Source organism: Denticeps clupeoides, chromosome 9, assembly GCF_900700375.1.
Source record: "Denticeps clupeoides chromosome 9, fDenClu1.1, whole genome shotgun sequence".
Lineage (NCBI taxonomy): Eukaryota > Metazoa > Chordata > Actinopteri > Clupeiformes > Denticipitidae > Denticeps > Denticeps clupeoides.
Genome location: NC_041715.1, coordinates 4,144,381 through 4,168,486, shown reverse-complemented (window position 1 = coordinate 4,168,486; position 24,106 = coordinate 4,144,381). Strand labels below are relative to the sequence as shown.

The following is a 24,106-nucleotide window of genomic DNA, read 5'->3' as shown; positions in this document are numbered from 1 at the left end:
TGCGCAAGACACTTAACCCTGAGTGTCCCTGTAACTACTGATTGTAAGTCGCTCTGGATAAGTGCGTCTGGTAAATGCTGTAAATTTAAAATGAAAACTTAATTTGAACAATATTCTCCAGTAAAGGTACTGTGGGGTTGCGGCTGCTCACCTGAATGGTTGTATCTGTGCTCTTGGTAAATGCGCACTTGGGTCAGCCATGGGTTAATGGTCAGCACCTTCACTTTGCTTCCCCGGCCAAATTTGTCTGTCTTCCACACCTCTCCTCGCTCTTTGGTGGTCCAGTAAACGTGACCCTCGAACACGTCTACGCTGTAAGGGTTGCCTATTTCTATTGGAGAGAGCGGGTTATCGGTAGGCATTGCCACATGATGCGTCCTGGCAGTGCAGAAATGGTTGCCGTGGCGCTGCTGACCTCCAGACATGACGATCTTCCTGTCGGTGCCGTCGGCCTTCATGGACTCAATGATGTTCTCCTTGGAGTCGCACCAGTAGAGCCTGCCGTCGTTCACGTGGTCCACCGCCAGGCCGGTGGGCCAGCCCAGGTCCTCATCCAGCAGGACCTCCCTGTGCTGTCCGTCCATCCAGGCCGCCTCGATTTTAGGTTTCCGGCCCCAGTCTGTCCAGTACATGGTCCTGTGGAAGCGTTCATGTATAATGCTTACTTGTGCCACACAAGGCCCAAATAAAGTGTTTCTCCAGAAATTAATCTCAAGCAAAAACGACTAATAATCCAGTAAGGGCTTTTACCCTATAGCTGGATTGACAACAATGGCAGCTGGCTGGTCAAGATCACTGTGGATAAGCCACTTTCTGTAGCGTCCATCAAGCTTAGAAACCTCGATCCGATTGGTCCCAGCATCCGTCCAATAAATGTGACTGAAACAAAAATTACAACCACAAATTAATCATGTGAGAAATACCGAAATTGTCCATAAATAAGCCACACTTGTCTACAAGCCACAGGTGTCCCTGATGAATCATGAGATATAGATGGGCAAAGAACTTTTAATTCAATAAATGGAGGAAATATTCGAAACCACATACATACCGCAAAATGCTTTTTTCAGATCAACGCTTTTAACGGTACTTAACTCGTCTACAGAACTGAGCATGAAGACACACACAAACTGACCATGCACCAGTCACTCTGTGCAGCTCTGGTCTGCCAACTACCTCACTTGTCACTTCTTCACTTTAAACTTACCTCTGTTGCACTACATGGTTTTGCACTCTCCACCATGTGCCCTTATTTGTATATGGTGTTTTTAAAATTGTATATTGTGTTTTTTAAAATTGTATTTATACCTTTGTATTCAATGTTACTGTTTTGTATTTAATGTTACTTGTATGGGTCTGAGAGTAACGTAATTTCAATTCTCTGCATGTCCTGTACATGTGGCAGAATTGACAATAAAGCTGACTTTGACTTTGATTCAATTACTTTGTCACACACTTTCTCTGTGAAAATGCAGCGTCTTTTCCATAACGAGGCTCTGTGCACGAAGCACATAATGGCTGATATGAAGAATTAAGTGTGAGTGAGATTGCCGATACAGTTTCATTGGTCCACTGTGGTCTGTTCGATGGTAGGATGGTAGGTGGTGTGTAGTAGCCTAGTGGGTAACACACTCGCCTATGAACCAGAAGACCCACTTACTACCATTGTGTCCCTGAGCAAGACACTCCAGGGGGGGACTGTCCGACTGTAGCGGCTAATATGCTGGAATTTACGGTAATAGAGGGGGGTCAAGAAAAATTAAAAACTAACATCCATACCTTCCAATCCAGTCCACAGCAATGCCATCAGGTCTGGAGATGTAGCGCAGGTTTAGATCAACCTCTTTCACCGGATTGTTTCCCTGGTCATCAAACGTGGTCATGTATGCCCTCTTTATGGATCCAAACTCTTCACCTCGGCCCAGAACCGTCCAGTACACAATACCTGATAGGAAAATGAGGTAAAAAAGGGGATTAGAAAGGGAACCAGTGTTGGGGAGTAACGGAATACACGTACCGGCGTTACGTATTTACAATACAAAATATGAGTAACTATTTCGTTACAGTTACCGTTTAAATGAGTGATAATCAGAATACAGTTACAGTAAATAAATTCATATCCCCCCTCTATCTCTTCTCTAATTTTGGTAATTCCACGCTGCGTGGACCACGCATAACACAGGTGTTCTGTCGAAACATGCTGCCTATCAATTTGTGCTACCTAGCGGATCTGCGCATGCGCAGTCCCTCAAGTTTGCGCGCTGTTTCAGTGCCCATAAATCCACGCCACCCCTGAAATTGTAAAAAATATGATTTCCTTCACTATTACACCTTGATCTTTATACGCTTACAATGCACATGGACTGAGTGTGTGTAAGGTGACACGCCATCACTGGGTTTAACCTCGCCATGCGGAACAGAGACTTTCCGCCGAGAGGAAGGTGCGGTCCTAATCAAAAATAGGGTCATTTTTCTTGTGCAAGGCTACTTTTTATTTTAACTAAGTGATGGAATATGTTGGTGACCATAACAGGAAATACTTTTCAATGGCACACTTTTCAGCTCTATAAATAAAGAAATGGTTAGGGGAAAACAGGGCTTTTTTTATTACCTGTGATTGCTACATTCATGTAGTTGTAAAAAGCATGACGATATATTAAGTAATCCAAAGTATTCAGAATACCTTACTCACATTGAGTAACTTAATGGAATACGTTACAAACTACATATTGGGGCATGTATTCTGTAATCTGTAACAGAATACATTTTAAAAAGTAACCTTCCCAACACTGTCACGTTATGTTGGTGACACTGAATAGTCTACTCACTCAGTCCTATATCCTGAGGGTCCCACAGGTAGTCCAGAGCCTGGATGTGCTCCGCATTTTCCACGTAGTCGGAGTACTGCTCAGAAGAGAGGTTAAAGCGGCGGATGCGCACGTTGTCCGGCAGCAGCAGGACCGGAGGGTTCCCTGGGAAACCGAAGGGGACGGCAGAACAGGGTCAGAACTAGCGCTCTGCGTGCTCGGTGCGGAGCGGCGGTGACGATCGCACCTTCAGCCGCGCACTCCATCCCGTGCTGCGGTCCTACGGAACGGAAGCCCGGCGCGCAGGAGCACTCGTAGCTGCCCTTGGAGTTCATGCACAGCTGAGGACACGTCCCATACAGCTCGCACTCGTTCACATCTGCAAATCAGGAAACAGGTGAGGTCACACAATCCTCCGGGCGTCGCCGGGCGTCGCAGTTACGCGTGTGTAAAGTGGCCGGGCATTCCTGAACATGTACCTTCACAGGAGTTCCTGTCCGACGGCGTGGGCTTGTATCCAGGGCGACAGGAGCAGAGGAAGCCGCCACTCTGCAGCTCGGTGCAGTTGTGCTCGCACACGTTCTCGCTGCAGGAGCGGCTCGTGCCGTAATCTTGAAGTGAAGTGATTGTCACATGTGATACACAGCAGCACAGCACACGGTGCACACAGTGAAATTTGTCCTCTGCATTTAACCCATCACCCCGAGTGAGCAGTGGGCGGCCATGACAGGCGCCCGGGGAGCAGTGTGTGGGGATGGTGCTTTGCTCAGTGGCACCTCAGTGGCACCTTAGTGGCACCTTGGCGGATCGGGATTCGAACCGGCAACCTTCTGATTACGGGGCCGCTTCCTTAACCGCTAGGCCACCACTGCCCCTCAAAGCCCCTCCACTGCCCCTTCACACAGAGATGCGCACCACTTAACTACCGGGTTTTCTTGGGGCTTACGTGTGTATTGTTTTTTTGCTAACTGATTAGTTTTATCATGGCCGCTCTGTTCGCTTTAGAGGCTCGGGGCGTGTCATTTCTAACAGACAATCGAGATAGTCAGGGCAGGAACAGAAGACTCACTGCATCCCAGCTCGTCGGACTGATCCCCGCAGTCATCGTAGTCATCGCAGGCGTACTGCAGCGGTATGCACTGGCCGTTACCACACTTATACTCCTCTTCTGAACAGGGGCCGTGGGTGGGCGTCAGACCTGTACAGAGCACACACGCGGTAAGTCCAAACCCTGCCCGCCTCAGGCCACTGAGCAGATTTTACCTATAAACGTCTCAAATAACAATAATATCCTTTTGCTTTAAGCGAAAGCGAAAGTGAAGTGATTGTCATTGTGAGACACTGCAGCACAGCACACGGTGACACAAACGAAATTTGTCCTCTGCTTTTAACCATCGCCGTTGTTCAGCAGTGGGCAGCCATGACAGGCGCCCGGGGAGCAGCGTGTGGGGATTGGAGTGTGTTTTCAGTATTTAACCATCACCCTTAGTGAAGTGAATTAAGTGAAATGATTGTCATTGTGAGACACTGCAGCACAGCACATGGTGACACAACGAAATGTGTCCTCTGCGAGTAACCCATCACCCTGAGTGAGCAGTGTGTGGGGACGTTGCTTTGCTTAGTGGCACCTCGGTGGATCGGGATTCGAACCGGCAACCTTCTGATTACGGGGACGCTTCCTTAACCGCTAGGCCACCTCTGCCCCATATCAGTGTGTGTGTGTGTGTGTGTGTGTGTGTATAAACTCTCTATTTCTGGCTCACTTTAAAGAAATCGTTGTGACTAGCAGACACTTACAGTGCTCCGGTTTCTCATCTGTCCCGTCCCCACAGTCGTTTAGGGTGTTGCAGAGCTCGTGGCTGTAGATGCAGCGGTTGTTGTCGCAGCGGAAGCGGAATGGAGGATCACAGGGGATGTCCACTGCGGAAGGCAGAGAGTAAAACACGCGCAACCACCTTCCATTTCACTGCTGTTCATTTTTGCGAATCTCTGTGTGCGTGCGTATGTGGTCCTACAGCAGAGATGAAGCTCCTCGTCTGAGTTGTCCCCGCAGTCGTTGTCACCGTCACACCTCCAGTGCGGCTGCACGCACACGTGGTTCTTGCACTCGAACATGAACGGGGGGCAGTAGGTGCCATTGGGGTACCGAGTGGCTGCAGAGGACGCGGCAGAGAGTCAGTGAATAGTCTGATCCAGCAGAGGGCGCTTTCGCAGTGGAAATCACATCAACCACAGACTTATTTTCAATTTTAATGAAATTATCCAGATTCTGAATGCATTATAAATGTCTGACTGAAGCATTATGGAGCATTATACACTTCTTACGGGGAGATTAAACAATCACGATGGACTGTTCTAATTAAGTAACGTTAGCTAAGCCCCAAATTTTTTCAGGAAATCTGAATTTGTAAGAACCTTTACACAACACGCTGGGAATCATTTCCCAAGCCACACATGCACTGAGCTTTTTCTCTCACGGTGACAAACCCATTGTCATTATTGTCACTATAGCAGCCCGGCGGTCAGAGGGGCGGGGCAGGACACTCACGGCAGGAGATCTCGTCGCTGTAATCCAGGCAGTCGGCATTGCCGTCGCACTTGAAGCGGTCGGCTATGCAGTGGCCGCTGCTGCACTGGAAGAAGCCAGGATGGCAGGTCCTCAGCTCTGGAAAGAAATAATAACAGAAACAGACTTTCTTATATTGACAAAAAAAAAAAAAAACGTAACGTAACAAAGAGACAAAGAGTCAAACAGCTGAAAACCAAAAAAAAGGAGACACTTGAGGTCTAGAGTAGGTCAACAGTCTCTATGACGTGTGACACCAGAGGAGCAGGTCCGGCCTGACCCCTGCCCCGCCCGAACAAAGGAGTCTCCGCTCACCGCAGTCTCTTTCATCGGAGTTGTCCTCACAGTCGTTGTCATGGTCGCACACCCAGCGCTGCGGAATGCAGCGCAGATTGTCGCAGCGATACTCGCTCTCTGTACACGCCCGGGGGCCTGTGCAAGGGGTGGGGTGGGGTGGGGTGGGGGCGGGGTTTTGGGAGGGGGGACAATTGTGTGAATCCACCCATATACACACACACACACACACACACACAGTCAAACTATACTTTTATATCTAATGCAACATCCAAGCTGTCTGAAATAATACTATTGCAATAATATTTCGACAATATTCTTATTGGTTTTTAACAAAATAATAAGATTTGTTTTGCAGTATAGATAAAAGGCACACCTCCAAAGTTATAACTAAAAACTTGACCTGAATAAAATTGTATCCAAGATGTATTTGCATTTGTAATACATTGATAGGACCAGTTATTGTGTCGTTATATTACTTCGCTGCTGGCCTCTGCATTGTCGGCACAGCTGCAGCCTTCAAACGGCGCTCATTCATTACGCCCCTTATCTGGCCACATTACCAGCGCCGTTACCGCGGGAGGGACGGCCGCTTTCAGCGCCGAACATGCAGATTTAGTGCGGGGGGCCATCCGTTATCTGGCTTGGCAGCGCGCTCTTCCCTTCGTGCACGCGGTTAGGACAGGGCTCTCCGACTCCCACCCTCGCCCTGTCCAGACAAGAGCGGCTCACGCTACGCCGCTGACAGAAGCTGCTAACCTGGCATTTCATCACGGGGCATTTTGGCTATCTGATGGAATGGCCACATTCCCATTCTTTGACTGTGGTTTTTTTTTTTTTTTTTTTCCTCTGTTCTGATGACAGAATGTTCCACTGAAATTAGCCTTCGGTACAAAAGAGGGACTTGACAAGACCCAAAAAAAAAAAAAGACAAATGAGTCTAGTGTTTGAATGGCTGAAGTCAGAAGCAGCGCTCCCAACAGTGTCTTTGGTGTCCTTCAGTATCTTCAGCTCGAACCCTGCCCATCATGAAAGTAACCACAAGGGCTACTTTTTAAACTCTAGTCGCATGCCGGGCATTTCCATGCAGAGTTAATCCGAGCTACTGGGTTATTTCATTGGATTAGTGTCCCAGCACACAAGCATGGGACATTTACATCATTTACCAGACGCCCTTGTCCAGAGCGACTTACAATCAGTAGTTACAGGGACAGTCCCCCCCTGGAGACACTCAGGGTTAAGTGTCTTGCTCTGGTTGACAAGAAACCATATACTGACCGATGTACGTACGACTCCGCTATGATTGCCATGTACCCGCTTTACCCGTACAATTTACGGCATTTACAATTTACAACTTACAAGATTTACATTTACGGCATTTATCAGACGTCCTTCCATCCAGAGCGACTTACAATCATTTGTTACAGGGACAGTCCCCCCTGGAGACACTCAGTTAAGTGTTCTGCTCAGGGACACAATGGTAGTAAGTGGGGTTTAAACCTTGGAATTGGTGAGGGGTTTACCCGCTGGTCGTCTACGAATCCAGTTCCTTGTCCATTCCATACCAACCCAGCTTTCTTTCTGTCTCACTCTTTCCCGAGGTTTTTCTCCATTGGAATTTTTTCATGGTTTTATCTGCTGGCAGATGATGCTGCCGTACGCTTCTTCTGTCATTTCCAGGCCAGGGTCCCACTGCGCAGAGCGCCTAGGCCAGATCGCGCGGGAGTAGCGGCACGGGGTGTGTTAGTCCGGCATCGAGAGCACAATAACTCGTGTGATGTGTGTGATGTCGTGGGGGGGGGGGGGGCAGGAAAACGCGTGGAACTCACTGCAGCTGCGCTCGTCTGAGCCGTCTCCGCAGTCGCTGTCCCCGTCGCACCTCCATCGCAGCGGGATGCACTGGTGATTATCACAGCGGAAATCTCCCGCAGGGTCGCACGTCAGCTCCTCTGCCAACACAGAAGGACAAGGCCCGTCAGCGCGGCTCGGGAGTCATGTGACCACGAACACTACGAACGGATGATGTCTATTGAAATCAAACGCGTTATTAACGTGGCAAACTTGTCATAAAGAATACTGCAGGTTGCACACACACACACACACACACACACAGAGGGAGTGTGAGGTTGTAGCCTAGCTCCACATGGTGCGGAGGCTGCATTCCTGCCCATAGATTAGTGGGGATCTCCCTTAGTGCTGGGATGACACTAATGGAACTGATAAGAGGAGAGAAGAGAGAGGTGCACAGCCCTGTGAACACAACACACACACACACACATATATATATATCCTCTCACACAGGCCATTTAATCCATCACCTCAGCACCACACACGCGCACATCACTGTGAAATAATGCAAACTAACCAGCGGCCTAACCGACAGGCACACACACGGCTCATAAATCTGGCTCTCGGACTGGGGCGGGGCGAGGAGGGGTCAGAATAGGCTCGGAGGAGTGACGCTCTACTGCCGGATGGCACAAACACGCACACACGCCCCCCCCCCCTCTTCTCTCACCGCAGCCCTGCTCGTCGCTGTCGTCCCTGCAGTCGTTGTGGCCGTTGCACACGGACCAGAGCGGAACACAGCGGTAGTTGGTCCTGCAGTCGAACTCGGTGTGGTTGTCGCAGCGGTACAGCGGACCCACTGCGGGCAAATCGGACAAATGAAAAGTGATGAGGACGGGGAAAAAAAAAAAAACTGCACAGTTTTCAAATGTTCAAATCCCCATGCAGCGCTGGAGCCCCGAGCAGCTTCCTCTGCAAAATTGTTCTAAATCCTCCCTCTTCCTCTCTCACCTGTTACCAACATCGCCATCCCAAGCCACGCCCATCCCTCAACCCTTGCACCCGTTTCCGCATGCGCGTGTCTGAATTCTGTCCCTTGTCCGCGTGTTGTCCCTCGACCGCTCCGTCGCGTGGGCCGCATTGTAGGGGCGAGTGTGGGTGTCTATACGTTAAATGGTCTTAGTCCTAGTCTTTGGTCAGTGTCTTTGTCCCCAGTCCAGGCGGCGTCTTACCCAGTCGGTTCCCCTGTCTTCGTGTGCCCCCTGTGTCTCATCCCTGTGCTTCCCACTGACATCTTTCCCAAAGAATTCCTGCATGTCGGATGCCTTGCTTGCTCCCCGTTCTTGCGTTTCTCCTTTTTTCAATAAATCCCATGTCAGTCTTTGTCGTGACATCGTCTGAAGTTGAATGTTGAAGTTGACCTTTATTGTCATTTCAGCTACGTACATAGAACCTGGAACCTGGATCTACATGTAACATTTGAACAAGTTCCATACTGACATAAAGTGCACGTGTGCGACACAGACAAACTGGGCTACATAAAGTCCAAGTTTATCTCGCAATAAGTTTATTTATCTTATTTCTAAATGATAACTCAAGGTATGGAACTAGTTAAAAAAGATGACGTTTTAACCCTTTGATGCCCCGTACAGGTTTGAGGAAACACAGTTGCAGATACACTTGTGTAAAAGTCACGTGAACTCACTACACTCGTCGAGCGGCTCGTCAGAGTTGTCCCCACAGTCGTCGTCCACATCACACTTCCACGTCTGTGGGATGCAGCGTCCATTGCGACACTTGAACTGTCCCGGGGGGCAGGTGCGGGTGGCACAGTGGGCGGGGGCTTCGTCGGAGCCGTCCCCACAGTCGTTTTCTCCGTCACACTGCCACGCCTCGGGGACGCAGCGCTTGTTGTCGCACTGCCACTGGTGTGTCTCGCACTTGTGCGTGGCTGCGGAGCGAAAGTGAAGTGATTTTACATTAACATTTACATTTACAGCATTTATCAGACGTCCTTATCCAGAGCGACTTACAATCAGTAGTTACAGGGACAGTCCCCTCCTGGAGCAACTTAGGGTTAAGTGTCTTGCTCAGGGACACAATGGTAGTAAGTGGGATCTGAACCTGGTTCATAGGCGAGTGTGTTACCCACTAGGCTACTAGACTACTACTGATCGTCACATGTGATATCCTCTGCATTTAACCCATCACCATGAGTGAGCAGTGGGCAGCCATGACAGGCGCCCGGGGAGCAGTGTGTGGGGACGGCGCTTTGCTCAGTGGCACCTCAGTGGCACCTTGGCAGATCGGGATTTGAACCGGCAACCTTCTGATTACGGGGCCACTTCCTTAACCACTAGGCCACCACTGCCCCGGAGTGGAGCGGTCAACTGTGGACCTTTAGTCCGATACTGACCGTGCAGGAGTGAACTGGTGACCGGACACATACCACATAGCACTTGGTCTTCATCGGAGCCATCTGGGCAGTCTGGGTTGGCATTGCACAGGAAGTGTGGGCTGGTGCAGTTGCCGTCATTGCACTGGAACTGGCCCAGGCGGCAGTGGCGGGTGGGGCAGGTGGAGGGTTCATCTGAGCCGTCCCTGCAGTCCCTCTGACCGTCACATTTCCACCAGATGGGGATACAGCTGATGAGATGAGCAAGGTGATTTTTGTAATATTTGATGAAAATTACAACTGGTCAACAACATAATAAAAAATGTTTTTCAGTAAAACCCGTATTAAATTATATAATAAAAAGTATTCTGTTACAAGGTATATGCAGGTTTAAAGAAGTCAAATTTGAGTTTTCCAGGCGTTTTTAAGGCCACTTTCTTCTAATTTAAGATCCTGCTTCGGGGTCGTCAACTTTGTCCATGGGCCAGAGTTTTCCTCAGCAGACACATGATTAGTGCTATTTTATCTTAAGCAAAACGTTCTTATTTTATATATTAATTGCAGTTATTTTTTAACCTTTGTCAATGGGAACCCGGAAGTGCGCTGTGACCGGCCAGATTACTGAACACTCTTTTTTCCTCCTCGCTAGGCTTTTCCTGGTTCAGTAATATCAGCTAAATAATTTTATTCGGGGGGACCGGATGGAAAGCTCTGGTGAAACTGCTAATGTCGTACCGGAAAAAGCCCTCATGCCACACACACACACGGAAAATGTTCTTGGTACACAAAAATGCTAAAAACATCACTTAGGAAAAATGTGAAAAAAAAAAATGCAATGGCATTATTTTTAAGACGTAAGAGGTCATCAGTAATACATAGCGGGTTCCCAGGCTCACCGCTCATTGTCAGCACATCGATACTGGGTGCTGCTGCATACGGGCAGACATCGCCCCACCACGCCCGGCACCGTCTGGAAATGGTCGGGGCACTCGCATGTGTGGCCGCGGCCCCCGGCGCGCAGCAGACAGAGGTGGGAGCAGCCACCGTTGTTCACCGCACACGGGTTGGTGACTGTGGCACAGCGGGAAGCAAGGAAGATAAAAGTGTTATGCGAACCTTGCTCAACAACGTTCTTATCTGTAAGCAGAGAACCTGGCAAACGCACACACACACACACCGCATTATTGATCGGTGTAAAAAGAGAGGTGGGCACACTAAGGTGTCAGAATGTTTGTAGAACACGACCGATGGATTTGTTTCACAGACGGGGTTTTTTTGGGGGTGCAGCAACGTACCAATAGGCTGCCTATATGGGTGGCATACGTGGATGTCAAAAGGCCGGTGGGTGGTGTTGACCAGCATCTGCCGTCCGCTGCCATCGTATTTGTTGCCCTTCTCCACCGTGCGTGTGTTCCAGTCCGTCCAGTAGACAGTGTCCTCGAACACAGTCAGAGCAAACGGGTGGGGCAGGACACCATCGTACACCGTGTGTCGGTGGTGACCATCCAGGTCTGAGTACCTGTATAATGGAGAGTTTTCCTTTAACATGTTTGGTGACATGAATCAAACACGATAAATATTGTAATAGTGCAATGTATGTATAGAATGCCTTTTATTGTCACTATAGGCATGTACAATGAGATTAAAAGCAGCTCCTTCAGTGTAGACATGCATGTAGAAAATGGAGCAGAAAATACAAACATACAAAAACACAACACAATACAATAAGGATACATTACTGAGTATGGTTTTATATACAGTGTATATTATATATAGTGTGTGTGTTATTGCACATTAGAATCATTGCATATATATTTCACATGCCATTGTATGTGACAATGGTACATTTTTAACAAAAAGTCTAATAAGCTAGAATTAGACTAAATCATCCGGTGTAACAAATATGTTACTAAACCTGAATAAGAGCATAAAAATTCAGCAGAAAAGCATAATTAACATGATAAACAATGAACAATGTCTTCACCTACCTGGAGAACCTGAAGCCGCAAGTACATAGAACAACCTAGAGGAGACATTGCAGAAACTGGAAAGAAAAAAGGTTCTCACTCAATGTAGTTGAGGTGGGCGTCCGACCAGTACAGCATGTCGTTTGTGTAGTCGATGGTGATGCCGTTTGGCCACTCAATCTTGGTGGTGATGATGGCTGACTTGTTGCTCCCGTCCATTCCCACCCGACCAACGAACGCCCTCTCGCCCCAGTCTGTCCAGTACACATACCTGCCAATTACACATCACACGAGTTGATCACGGGAATCACTTTGCATAAACATCTTTTTAAAGAATTAAATTATATAGTCAATGACACAATGCATTTCGTTTGTGTCTGCTGAGAAGATTAAATCTATTTTGTGAGCGAAATAAATACAATATATATTGAAAAAAGTTTGATGAAAAAAATGAATCACTGCTTTTGATTTCTGTGGGGAAAAAAAGAAAGTGATTTTTTGTGAAGGGAAGTTATCGTCCTGTCTGCAAATGAAGGAATGAAGGGGCAACTTGATCGTTATATAATTCATTGGTGGCACAGAATGTATTTTGTCCACAGAAATAAATATGTAGGTCTTATATGGTCCACAGAGAAGATCCTCTGGCACAGGTACGTCTGCTACATCATGTTTCAGGTTAAGGCAGGTGCTCACTTACCCATACTTAGGATGGACTACGATGGCCCGCGGGTTCTCAAAGCAGTACGTGTTGTTGGCATCCACGCAGTGCTCCGCCAACTTCTTCACAAAGCGACCGTCCAGCTCAGACACCTTCAGGCAGTCCAGGAAGCTATCGAGCCAGTAGAGCTTCCTCCCCACCCAGTCCACCGCCAGCCCCTCGCCGTGCAGCACCCCGTTCACCACGGCCTCTCGAGCCGTGCCGTTGAAGAACATGCGCTCCACCACCCGCCGGCCGACGTCGACCCAGTAGAGGCGGCGCTCGGCGCGGTCGAAGTCCAGCGCCACGGCGCTGGTGAGGCCCTGCAGGATGAGGGCGTAGGCCTGGCCGTCCGCGGACAGGTTGCGCAGGTAGTACCGGTTGCTGAAGATGAGGTACGGGGGGACGCCGCTGTTCTGCCGGCAGCTGCGGCCGTCCGGCTCGCGCAGGAAGCCCGGCGCGCACTTGCAGACGTGGGAGCCCGCCGTGTTCTCGCACACCTGGCTGCACACGCTGGGCGTGTCCGCGCACTCGTTCACGTCATCGCACGTCCGGTTGTCGGACATCAGCCGGTAGCCTGGGCGGCAGGTGCAGGTAAAGCTGGTGGGCGTGTCGGTGCAGTTGTGGTCGCAGTGGTGCATGGAAGGGTCGGTACATTCGTTAATGCCTGTTGACGCACGAATAAACACGTTTATACGCGTGTTGCGTGGGTGGTAGTGGCCTAGTGGGTAACACACTCGCCTATGAACCAGAAGACCCGGGTTAGAATCCCACTTACTACCATTGTGTCCCTGAGCAAGACACTTAACCCTAAGTTGCTCCAGGAGGGGACTGTCCCTGTAACTACTGATTGTAAGTCGCTCTGGATAAGGGCGTCTGATAAATGCTGTAAATGTAAATGTATTTCTTATAAAGCCCATAATCACATACAGTATGTCTCAATGGAATAAAGACCACACGCTAATACGCACTAAGTTTGGACGCACCTACTCATTCATGGGTCATGTAGAAAACAAAGACACGAGGACATGAAATAACACACGGGAGGTTATGTAACAAACAAAAAGTTGAAGATTCGCGACTCTCCAAAAACGTTCTCCTGCCACTGTCACAACCATGCGGGCATGACGAGGCAGGCGAACGGAGAGGAGGACGGAGAGGTGACGAGGAAGGGAGGACGCAATCGCAGGACAGGGGAGACATCCGAGACGTTGACATGGGTGAACACGGACCATAACGTTAAAGACCTGACGGCGGACAGAAACGAACAGGGCCGCTTTATACAATTAACACAGGTGAGAACGATTAGGTACACAGGACAACAAAGAAACTCCGGTCCGGAGTAACCACTTTTCGGACCGGATCGTGACAGCCACGACAAATACTGAATACCTTCCTAGCGCTGGATCCTTTCGAAATGGCTCCATCTTAGTCTCCATAACCAACAGAGTAGCGGCGTCCTAGAGTCGTGGCGTAAGGTGTTACGTACACGCGACCTGGGAGGCCTGGGTGACATAGCAGTGTTTCGTGGGATATCGAAATGTCCAAATTATCAGGCTGAGGAAGATTTATTTTGGAAAAATGTGCTTGCTGCCCCGTTTTCTCGCCTTCTCCTCGCAACACAAGTGGGTGGTAGTAGCCTAGTGGGTAACACACTCGCCTATGAACCAGAAAACCCAGGTTCGAATCCCACTTACTACCATTGTGTCCCTGAGCGAGACACTTAACCCTGAGTGTCTCCAGGGGGGGACTGTCCCTGTAACTACTGATTGTAAGTCGCTCTGGATAAGGGCGTCTGGTAAATGCTGTAAATGTAAATGTAATGTAAATGTAACACCACCCCTACATTATCTCTGCATCGGCACGAGGGAGGGAGGCTTTCTTATTTCACCAAGCGGCAAGAATCGTTATAAAAATGCTATAGTACTTTTTTATAAATAATAAATAAGTGATATATGCATATTTAATCCAACTGTTATCGCCGTTGTTTTATGAAGGCTTTTCCCTGGATAGGTGAAGTGATTGTCATTGTGAGACACTGCAGCACAGCAGACAGTGCACACAGTGAAATTTGTCCTCTGCATTTAACCCATCACCCTTGGTGAGCAGCTTGGTGAGGCGCCCAGGGAGCAGCGTGTGGGGACGGAACCTTGGCGGATCGGGATTCGAACCGGCAACCTTCTGATTACGGGGCCGCTTCCTTAACCACCAGGCCACCACTGGATTTACTGTTACGTCTTCGAGCAACGATTCCCTCTTAAATGTGATCAAATATCGTGGCGCTCACCGCAGCCCTTCTCATCACTGTTGTCCAGGCAGTCGTCCGTCCGGTCACACACCTTGCCGTCGGGCACACAGTTTCCATTTTCACACCGGAACTGTCCCGGGGGGCAGGTGGGCGCAGGGGTGTGGCAGAGGTGGCCCAGCTCGTCCGATTCGTCGCCGCAGTCGTTGTCGCCGTCGCAGATGAAGTCCCGTGACACGCAGCGGCCGTTCTGGCAGGTGAACTGGTGCTGCTGACAGGACGGGTACGTGCAGCCCTGTTCGTCGCTGCTGTCCCCGCAGTCGTCCCGCCGGTCACACCTGGCACAGGACAAGGCGCATTTCTCGCAAGTCGTTGAGGAATTATTACCCACATTATTTTGCAACTGTGCGCCACGCGTTAGACTTCGTACCGGTACGAGCTGCGGACGCAGAGCCCGTTGCTGCAGGCGAACTCGTGGGCGCCGCAGGACCTGCGCGTGCAGTTCTGGTGCTCGTCGTACGCGTCGGCGCAGTCGGCGTCGCCGTCACACACCCAGTCTCGCGGGATGCACTTCCTCTGGGGGGCGCGGTTGTGGATGCAGGTGAATTCCGTAGCCGAGCAGGTGCGATTGGCTGAGAGCGGCAAATAAAGCAGAGGATTTCACGATCAAATAGTACTATCATGCCAACGGTTTCTACTATGGGTGGTAGTAGCCTAGTGGGTAACACACTCGCCTGTGAACCAGAAGACCCAGGTTCAAATCCCACTTACTACCATTGTGTCCCTGAGCAAGACACTTAACCCTAAGTTGCTCCAGGGGGGGACTGTCCCTGTAACTACTGATTGTCGCTCTGGATAAGGGCGTCTGATAAAATGCTGTAAATGTACTATAGACTCTTCTCTGTCTGGGCTTCCCATCGAGGTCACTGAGTTTTTTCAAACGGCAGCTTGAGACCCTCCTCTTTAGGGAATATTTAGACTTTCTTATGTTAGAACAACTAGCACATTGTGAATAAAAGGATTGTATTGATAGTTGGGGGTCCAAGTGAACCTGAACTGATCACTTCATCGATGGTAACATGGAAGCACGTTGTAAGTCGCTCTGGATAAGGGCGTCTGCCTAATGCCGTAAATGCAAATGGGTACAGCCCAGGGGACGGCACGGCCACTCATTTCCACCCCGAGCCAGTACGCTGAGATCCCCACAAGTGGAGTGAACGTGATTATTACTGTCATTGTGATAGAGAGCACGCACAGCATGTGGTGACACAACGAAAAATGTCCTCTGTATTTTAACCATCACCCTTGGTGAGAAGTGGGCAGCCATGACAGGGAGCAGTGTGTGGGGACGGTGCCTTCATCAAGGGGACCTCAGTGGCACCCTGGCAGTTTCGGTTGTGAGTCCACTTCCTTACCCGCTAGGCCACCGCTGCCCCTCCGGCAGAAGAAATCAGCATTGTGTCAGAAGATGGGAAAACGCTAACCACAGCTGTGCCTCTGGTCCTCGTCACTCATGTCCCCACAGTCGTTGTCCCCGTCGCAGATCCACGAGGCGGCGATGCAGCGTCCGTCGTCGCAGCGGAACTGGTCTGTGTTGCACGTCCGCACTGTTGTGGCTGGACCACAAACACACGACATAATCAACACATTTAATACGCAGGTTCGAACCTCGTTTTCATTTCATCTACGTACAAGTTAGACAGTAAAATCTGGTGTCAGAATAAGTTCACATTTACTTAGTAAAGGGATAATAGTTTCAGATCCTGTTGGTCCTCTGGAACAACAGAAGAACCGAAGCCTTCAGAGAACACTGAAAGGGGGGTTGGGGGGTGTTTGCCATGGGGGAGAATGCTAAGAGCTGGCAGGAAGGAATGCAGCAGACAATGGCAGGCCGGCCACAGACACCGCGGGGATCTAGATCAAGATAAGATCCCTCCCCCCGCACTTCATCCATCACAGAACCTAGCACCTGACCGGGGATTACGTCCGCGCTTAAACAACCCCCCGACCGCCAGCGACATTCATTACCGCCGTCCCGCCACTGGACGCTGAGCCAGGCACGCCGGCGAACCCTACTCACCGCAGGAGGACGGCTCGTCGGAGCCGTCGCCGCAGTCGGTGCCCTCGTCGCAGTACCAGTGGGCGGGGATACAGCGGCCGCTCGAGCAACGGAACTCGTTCTGGGAGCAGGTAGAGGTAGCTGTGGAGAGATTTGACGTGAAGGCCTCTTCCATAAGTTTATTTTTCAAAACATATAACATAAATTATAACAAGCACTGTTGTAACTAAGTCACTTATTCATCACTATCATAAAATAACATAAACTATGACACTGACAGTCATCACTAAGTCATTTATTAATCACTATCATATACTAACATAAGGTATAACAATCACTGTCATCACCAAGTCATTTAATACTCATTATAATATAATAACATAAATTATAGCAATCATAGTAATCAATAAATCACTTTATGTCATTATCATCAGATAATGACATAAATTGTAGCAATCACACCCATGACAGTATCTCTTATTCATCACTATCATATAACATAAATTATAACAACCACTGTCATCACCAAGTCACTTATTCATCACTATAATAAAATAACATAAACTATTACACTGACAGTCATCACTAAGTCATTTATTAATCAGTATCATATACCAACACATAAACCATATACCAAATTAAATCAATCACAGTCATCACTAAGTCACTTGTTCACCATTATTATGAAATCACATAAATTACAATCACATTAATCACTATATGAATTTCCATCATTATCATATAATAACATAAACGATGATAATAAGCCATCAATATATAACATCTGAAACGCTTTTAACCAGCGAACGCTCCATTGACAAAGCATTGCAACCGAGCGTGTTTGTGTAACTGCCGACTCACCGCAGTGGGTGGGGCTTTCATCGCTCATATCCCCACAGTCATCGTCTCCATCACACAAGTACGAGCGAGGGATGCAGATGTTGGTGCTCTGGCACTTGGTGTGCTCAGGCTGGCAGGTCCTCTCCGCTGTGGAGCAAAAGGGACATTTTTTTTTTTCCATCTTCAGCTGAGTGCAAAAGCGAAGGTTTGACAAGCAAAATGTCCAGCGACCAACGCGGCCGGAGAGCTTACGGCAGTTCTTCTCGTCCGAGGTGCCGTTGTCGTAGCAGTTGTTAATGCCATTGCAGATGTACTCCCGCGAGATGCAGCGGCCGTTGTTGCAGGCAAACTCCGCGTTGGGGTCGCAGGGCCGGAAAAGGCAGCCTGCTTCGTCGCTGTTGTCCCCGCAGTCGTTGTAGTGGTCACACCGGTAGTGGTACGGGACGCAGCGGCCGTTTCCGCAGGTGAACACGGTCGGGTCGCAGGTGTGAAAAGCTGACGTTTGCCATGAAAAAAATAGTTATTCAATACCGAGCGGTCAGCGAGGAACGCCACGCAGCGATGAAGAAAGTTACCTGGCAAGGCAATAAACGATGCCGGCTGCGGGACTGCATGCAACAGACAACGGCTCTGGTTAGTGGTTAGTAGTTCCTAATATGGCCAAAAGCTAAAACCTCTACGTGGGAGTCGGATTAGAAAAGCATGCATACACACCGACAAAGGCAAAATCGGCCCTGGGTCCTGGAAAAGAACAGATTGGGCCGCGGTGAGATTGCAGCAAAAACCGGCAAGAGGCTCAATGTTAGCACTGTGTTAAAGGAGTTGGGGGGGTTAAAGAAAAGGGCGCCCGGCACCGGGAGGGAGCAGAGGAACTTGAATCGTTTCACAGATACGGAAGACAGGGTGAGACAGACACAAATTTAGACGTTTCAGCGCGGTCGTGGCGGTGGATGTCAGTCGGTAATAGAAAACGTGACGAATTCTGGCCCAAATTGAGGGCACACGTCGGGCCACGGCGTACCACAGACTCTCTCCAGCTCGTCGCTGCCGTCGCCGCAGTCGTTGTCGTTGTCGCACTTCCACTGGGCGCGAATGCAGCGGCCGTTCATGCAGGTGAACTGGCCCGGCTGGCAGCGCGTGCCGTTGTCCCGGATGCAGTTCTTGTTGTCGGCCAGGTACCAGCGGCCTTCTGACGGACACTGACACTCGGCGCCCTGTGGCCCTGGACAGGATGGGAACCGGCGACTTTAGAATACGTTTTACGCCTGAAAATACCTAAAAACCAACATTATTCTTGCCTTGTCAGCATGTAAATATGAAAAGATTTTGAAAATACCCGGGGTGCACACATGGCTGCAGCCACCATTGAACTGCAGACAGGGACTGCTGCACTGCTGCTGCCGGCTGTTGGACAGGACGTGGACGTCCATGGGCCGGGACGGAAGGTTCTGGGTCATGACCCGCAGGTCGGCGCCGTCGTGTTTGCCGGCGCGGTAGATGCTGCGCGTGTTCCAGTCGGTCCAGTAGATGTGCTGACCGTACAGGGTCATGGCGAAGGGGTAGATGGCCGTGCTGACGACCACCTCCCGGTGGGTCCCGGTGAGAGAGCACCGCTCGATCTTCTGTCTAAAGAAAAACAGCACGCTCGCATTTTAATAAACTTTACATACCCTAACAGTTGTCTTTGCTTAACTCAAAAAAGACTTACAGACTGGCATCAGCCCAGTACAGCCTCTCTTCGTCATAGTCCAGCGTTAATCCATTGGGCCACACCAGGCTGCTGTTTATAATCTCCGCCCGGAAGTTTCCGCCCAGCGTGGCACGCTCTATCTTGGCATTGGTCCCCCAGTCTGTCCAGTACATGTATCTGTTTTACACGCAGAAGAAGGCAACACAGCTTATACGATTAGAAAGCGCATGCGTAATGATACGTGAGCTCTGGGCTGTTTTGGCCGGCCCACCCCCTGCACGGGTCCAGCATGATGGCCCGGGGTCGGGGCACGCGGGCGACTATCGTCCTCAGCGATCCGTCCACAGCCATGGAGCTGATGGTCTGGTTGATGTAGTCGCTGTAGTAGATCCGCTTGTTGATCCAGTCGTAAGCGATGCCATCCGGAGCGCCCAGATCTGCACACGCAACGAAATGAAAGAGACAAGACGAAGTCACAAGACATGGTGAAAGACGTGATGATGAACAGTAATAATGGGACATTTTACCACCTGAGGCGACGACCGTGGGTGGGGACGTGGGGGAGGACAGGCTGAGGTAGCTGATCCTGCTTTGTCCGACACCCGAGCTCTGCGTGAAGTAAATCCGGTTGTCCAGGCGGTCGTAATCCAGGGCCACGGAGGTGCGGGGGACGTTGACCACGGGGAAGGGCAGGGCGTGGTCCTCCGGGTCCAGCCGCAGGCTGCGCACCGTGCTCTCCGTGGTGTAGATGAGGTAGTCGTCGCGCGACACCACACAGCTGCTGCCGTCCGCCGCCAGGCTGCCGAAGGCGCAGCTGCACTTCCTGCTCTGCGTGCCGGGCGTGGCGAAGCAGAAGTGTGAACAGCCGCCGTTCGTCTCCAGGCAGGGGTTGCTGTCCAGCTCCCGGCCCGTGCTGGGCTGGACGCGGTGGTCGAAGACGGTGATGTCCCTCAGCATGTTGACGTTGTCCCGGATCACGATGGGCTGGTCCGTGCTTCCAGGTTCTTTACTGGCCTGGAAGACCTTCTTAAGGTTCCGGTCCACCCAGAGCACGAGGTTCTGGAACACCGCAATGCCATACGGGGTCGGGTAGCGGCTGCCGTAACGCACAATTTCTGTCTCGCCACCTTCAGGACGCACCCTCGCGATCATGTCCAAAGAGTCGTCCACCCAATAGACATATCCATTCTGGCGGTCCAGGGCCAGGCCCCGGGGCGTGATGATCCCAGAGGAGACCAGCACGGTGCGGTTGGAGCCGTCCAGGAGGGCCCGCTCGATCTTCGGGCTCTGGCCGTAGTCGGCCCAGAAGAGGAATCTGTTCTTGGGGTCCACCACGATGTGGCGAGGCATGTCCACCTGGGTCTTCAGAAGCACCCGGCGGTAGGAAGTATTCAGGCGCACCACCTCAATGTACGTTTCGGTCAAAAAAGCGTTGGTGAAGTACAGATTACCTGACCAGAGAGGAAAAGGAATAATCCAAATTTAAAAAATTGTTATATACTAATTCTCTTGCTAATCAACACCAGCATTTATTTCTGATATAGCGCAAATATACAGACATACAGTATGTCTCAATGGGCTTTGACAGGTCCTACAGTTGACACCCCCCACACTTCACCCTTTCTGCACACAAGGAAAATCTCCATTAAAAAACTACATTCGGGTGATTTCGTTTTAGAGCTGGTGTAGAGATAAAGAGGGCCGAATTTTTGAAAATTGCTAATTTATTCCTAATTTGTCCACAGTGTATCAAAGCCAGTATACAATTAACAGAAAGTGCGAATAATGTTTGTAGCTGTGACGCAGGGCCAGAATAAGCCGCCACTCTGTCCTGATGAAGATTAGTGGCAGAGGGAAAGAGCTCTTTCCTCGAAACAGTGCTCTCTCAGCAAAACCCGTCCCCTCTGCAAGCTCGGGGACAAATCTGCTCCCAATCTGTCCGCGGGTGACTCCCTGCTCCTTTCTTCCTGGCCCATTCCCTTTCCCGGACCCAATCTTCTTTTCATGCCACCTGTCCCAACCCCTGATCCCCACATGCCTGAAGTCAACCCCAATGACACAGCAGATTACTCGCCTACCCCAGCCATAGACACAGATGACCTCTGACCTCATTATGCTCATTCTCAGGCACTAGAGATATTTTAATGGCTGTTAAGAACAGGCCAGGCTGTTTCGTTTCCCGAAAACTAAGCACATCTGCAATTTAAAAATGTGGGACTGAAGGAGGAAGTACCTGCTGCCCAGTCTACAGCGATGCCTCTGATCCCGTTGCGGCCGATGCCGGAGGTGACGATGCTTCGGTAGCCCGAGCCGTCAGGTTTGATGCGGCGGATGGCATTCTGAGACGCCACTGTGCTACTGAAGTCACACCAGTACAGGAAACCAGATGGCATGTGCACATCCACGTGCAGAACGTTCCGGCCTAGGGAAGGTACACAGTCTCTTTATGATTGCATATTTCAAAAATGAATCTACAAGGATTTTCGCTAAAACACGGGAGAGTTATATATTGCCGTCCACACGGAGATGCAGACAACGTCCCGAACGCCTGTAGGTGGCGCTGTAACTCCCCGCTTTCCTTATTTGGCGTCTAGTTAAACACGTAGTTGTCTTTTCATAAGAAATGAGGATTTCTTGTACTTTGTTGTACGAGGTTGGGCTAATACGTCAGCGTTTTCACCAAAAAGAGCTGTTTTGCCGTCCACACGGCAACGCGGAAAAGAGAAATTCGGAACCCGTTTTGGAAAATAACCATTCTGGGGCCCCTGAAACGCCGTTTCCGCGTGGGCGCCGGGCCAGGACGGATAGGCATGCGCCCGTACGAGAGGGAAACATTCTGGTGTGGACAGGGTGCTGTTTCGTCAGGGCGACCCACCTCTCCCAGCCACTGGCACCATGGCCTCGGAGTGATCAGCCCCCTCCAGGCTGAAGCCCTTAACGGCGGTGAGCATGGAGATGACGGCGTAAGACGTGTAGGGCGCACAGGTGCGATTGTCGGCGTTGAGCCGGAAGCCGGTCGCGCAGGCGCAGCTGAAGGCGCTGCCGGGCCGGGGAAGGCACAGATGCTCACACGTCCCCTGGTTGTTGCTGCAGCCGTTGGAGGTCCCAGCAGAGGCTGTGTAGGAATGAGAAGAAATGTCTTGAGGTCTTTTTTTAAAAAAAAAGGTAAACCTTCAATTCTTCAACCACAACCAACCAAATATTCTCTGTGTAAATTTAGATTTTATTGATTGTAGGTAATGGCCTAATAAATATTAATGGCAGCTATAATTAGAATTGACCTGGAGTATCCTCAAGCAGAGAGAGAGAGAGAGAGAGAGAGAGCTTTGGCCCTCAAAGAATCGCCGGCTCCTTCCGCACACACAGCGTCCAGTGTTCTTACGATGACAGGAAGGACTAATTGGTAAACTGATATCCCGCTGAGGACCATCTCCCCAGGCAATCGTCCCTCTGCTGTCAAGCGCGCAGCGAGGCCCAAAAGGAGGGCCACGAGTCCAGCCCCCCATCTCCATCTCACCGGCGGAAAAAAAACTAATCCCTCTCTATGCAGCAGGCCGCAGGCCGGCTCACGGTTTCTTGCTGAGAGGGCATTGTGTCCAAAAGCATTGTCCGCCTGGACATTTTTACTCTGTGAGTGGAATCGAATGTGGTTCTCAGTATGGCCTAATTGTAAATGCTAATGTGGGACTCATTCAGATGCACAGTGACTTGGGGGACCGCGGCCCAGTAGAAGTTTCATAGTGTACCCTACTTATCCAGTCAAGCTTTTTCCAGCACTCCCCATTTGTAATGCTGCGGTAGTTAATGCCGCCGGAAATGTTTACTCCTAAGTCTCTTACTCTCTTTTTAACGAAGTTATTACTAACTCACACTTCTCTTTTCTATATTCACTCCCATGTGGCTGGTAAATGTCTGCTGGAGAGCTTCCTGGCATCAGTGACATCCGCAATAACCTCTCTATACCGTACTTTTAACATCAATACAGCATCACAATACACAAATGGACCACAATAACCTCTCTATACCGTAATTTCAACCTCAAGACAGCATCACAATACACAACTGGACCGCAATAACCTCTCCATACCGTAATTTCAACCTCAATACAGCATCACAATAAACAACTGGACCTCAATAACCTCTCCATACCGTAATTTCAACCTCAATACAGCATCACAATACACAACTGGACCGCAATAACCTCTCTATACCGTAATTTCAACCTCAAGACAGCATCACAATACTTAACTGGACCGCAATAACCTCTCCATACCGTAATTTCAACCTCAAGACAGCATCACAATGCACAACTGGACCGCAATAACCTCTCTATACCGTAATTTCAACCTCAAGACAGCATCACAATACACAACTGGACCGCAATAACCTCTCCATGCCGTAATTTCCTGGACGGATCTCATCAAATCTCTCAGGGTAATCCAGTGCTGACCAGAGGAGGATGGGTTCCCGTGCTGAGCCTTGGCTCCTCTCAAGTTTTTTTTCTTTCATTTACATTCACAACATTCACAGACACCCTTATCCAGAGCGATTTACAGTCTGTAGTTACAGGGAGAGTCCTCTTGGAGTCACTCGGGGTTAAGAGTCTTAATCGGTGACACAATGGTAATAAGCATAGAGTATAGAGTATAGAGTTAGTATAGTTAGTGGTCCAGTTGTGTATTATGATGCTGTATTGAGGTTAAAATTACGGTATAGAGAGGTTATTGTGGTCCAGTTGTGTATGAAGGGTGGCAGTAG

The 24,106-nt window shown here is 49.8% G+C and overlaps 1 protein-coding gene across 7 annotated transcripts in view; it reads right to left on the bottom strand.

Annotated features, from left to right (window-relative positions):
- lrp2a (low density lipoprotein receptor-related protein 2a) overlaps positions 1-24,106 on the bottom strand; it is a 58,047-nt gene that overhangs the window by 4,901 nt on the left and 29,040 nt on the right. For 5 of the 7 annotated variants that reach the window (XM_028990456.1, XM_028990457.1, XM_028990458.1 and 2 more), the window contains 35 exons: positions 22,224-22,463; positions 21,582-21,770; positions 19,879-20,799; positions 19,620-19,785; positions 19,367-19,525; positions 18,995-19,284; positions 18,680-18,880; positions 18,373-18,399; positions 18,234-18,266; positions 17,911-18,153; positions 17,680-17,805; positions 16,840-16,959; positions 16,244-16,375; positions 15,190-15,391; positions 14,802-15,097; positions 12,515-13,181; positions 11,918-12,088; positions 11,146-11,369; positions 10,747-10,921; positions 9,905-10,101; positions 9,161-9,406; positions 8,186-8,314; positions 7,497-7,616; positions 5,689-5,805; positions 5,356-5,472; positions 4,823-4,960; positions 4,605-4,727; positions 3,877-4,005; positions 3,287-3,418; positions 3,055-3,186; positions 2,829-2,972; positions 1,780-1,945; positions 751-879; positions 416-636; positions 152-331 (listed from right to left, as the gene is read on the bottom strand). In XM_028990456.1, the coding sequence (XP_028846289.1) occupies positions 152-331; positions 416-636; positions 751-879; positions 1,780-1,945; positions 2,829-2,972; positions 3,055-3,186; positions 3,287-3,418; positions 3,877-4,005; positions 4,605-4,727; positions 4,823-4,960; positions 5,356-5,472; positions 5,689-5,805; positions 7,497-7,616; positions 8,186-8,314; positions 9,161-9,406; positions 9,905-10,101; positions 10,747-10,921; positions 11,146-11,369; positions 11,918-12,088; positions 12,515-13,181; positions 14,802-15,097; positions 15,190-15,391; positions 16,244-16,375; positions 16,840-16,959; positions 17,680-17,805; positions 17,911-18,153; positions 18,234-18,266; positions 18,373-18,399; positions 18,680-18,880; positions 18,995-19,284; positions 19,367-19,525; positions 19,620-19,785; positions 19,879-20,799; positions 21,582-21,770; positions 22,224-22,463 (7,002 nt within the window). The remainder of the gene's footprint in view (positions 1-151; positions 332-415; positions 637-750; positions 880-1,779; positions 1,946-2,828; positions 2,973-3,054; positions 3,187-3,286; positions 3,419-3,876; positions 4,006-4,604; positions 4,728-4,822; positions 4,961-5,355; positions 5,473-5,688; positions 5,806-7,496; positions 7,617-8,185; positions 8,315-9,160; positions 9,407-9,904; positions 10,102-10,746; positions 10,922-11,145; positions 11,370-11,917; positions 12,089-12,514; positions 13,182-14,801; positions 15,098-15,189; positions 15,392-16,243; positions 16,376-16,839; positions 16,960-17,679; positions 17,806-17,910; positions 18,154-18,233; positions 18,267-18,372; positions 18,400-18,679; positions 18,881-18,994; positions 19,285-19,366; positions 19,526-19,619; positions 19,786-19,878; positions 20,800-21,581; positions 21,771-22,223; positions 22,464-24,106) is intronic. The other 2 variants (XM_028990461.1, XM_028990462.1) reach the window with 1 other exon arrangement.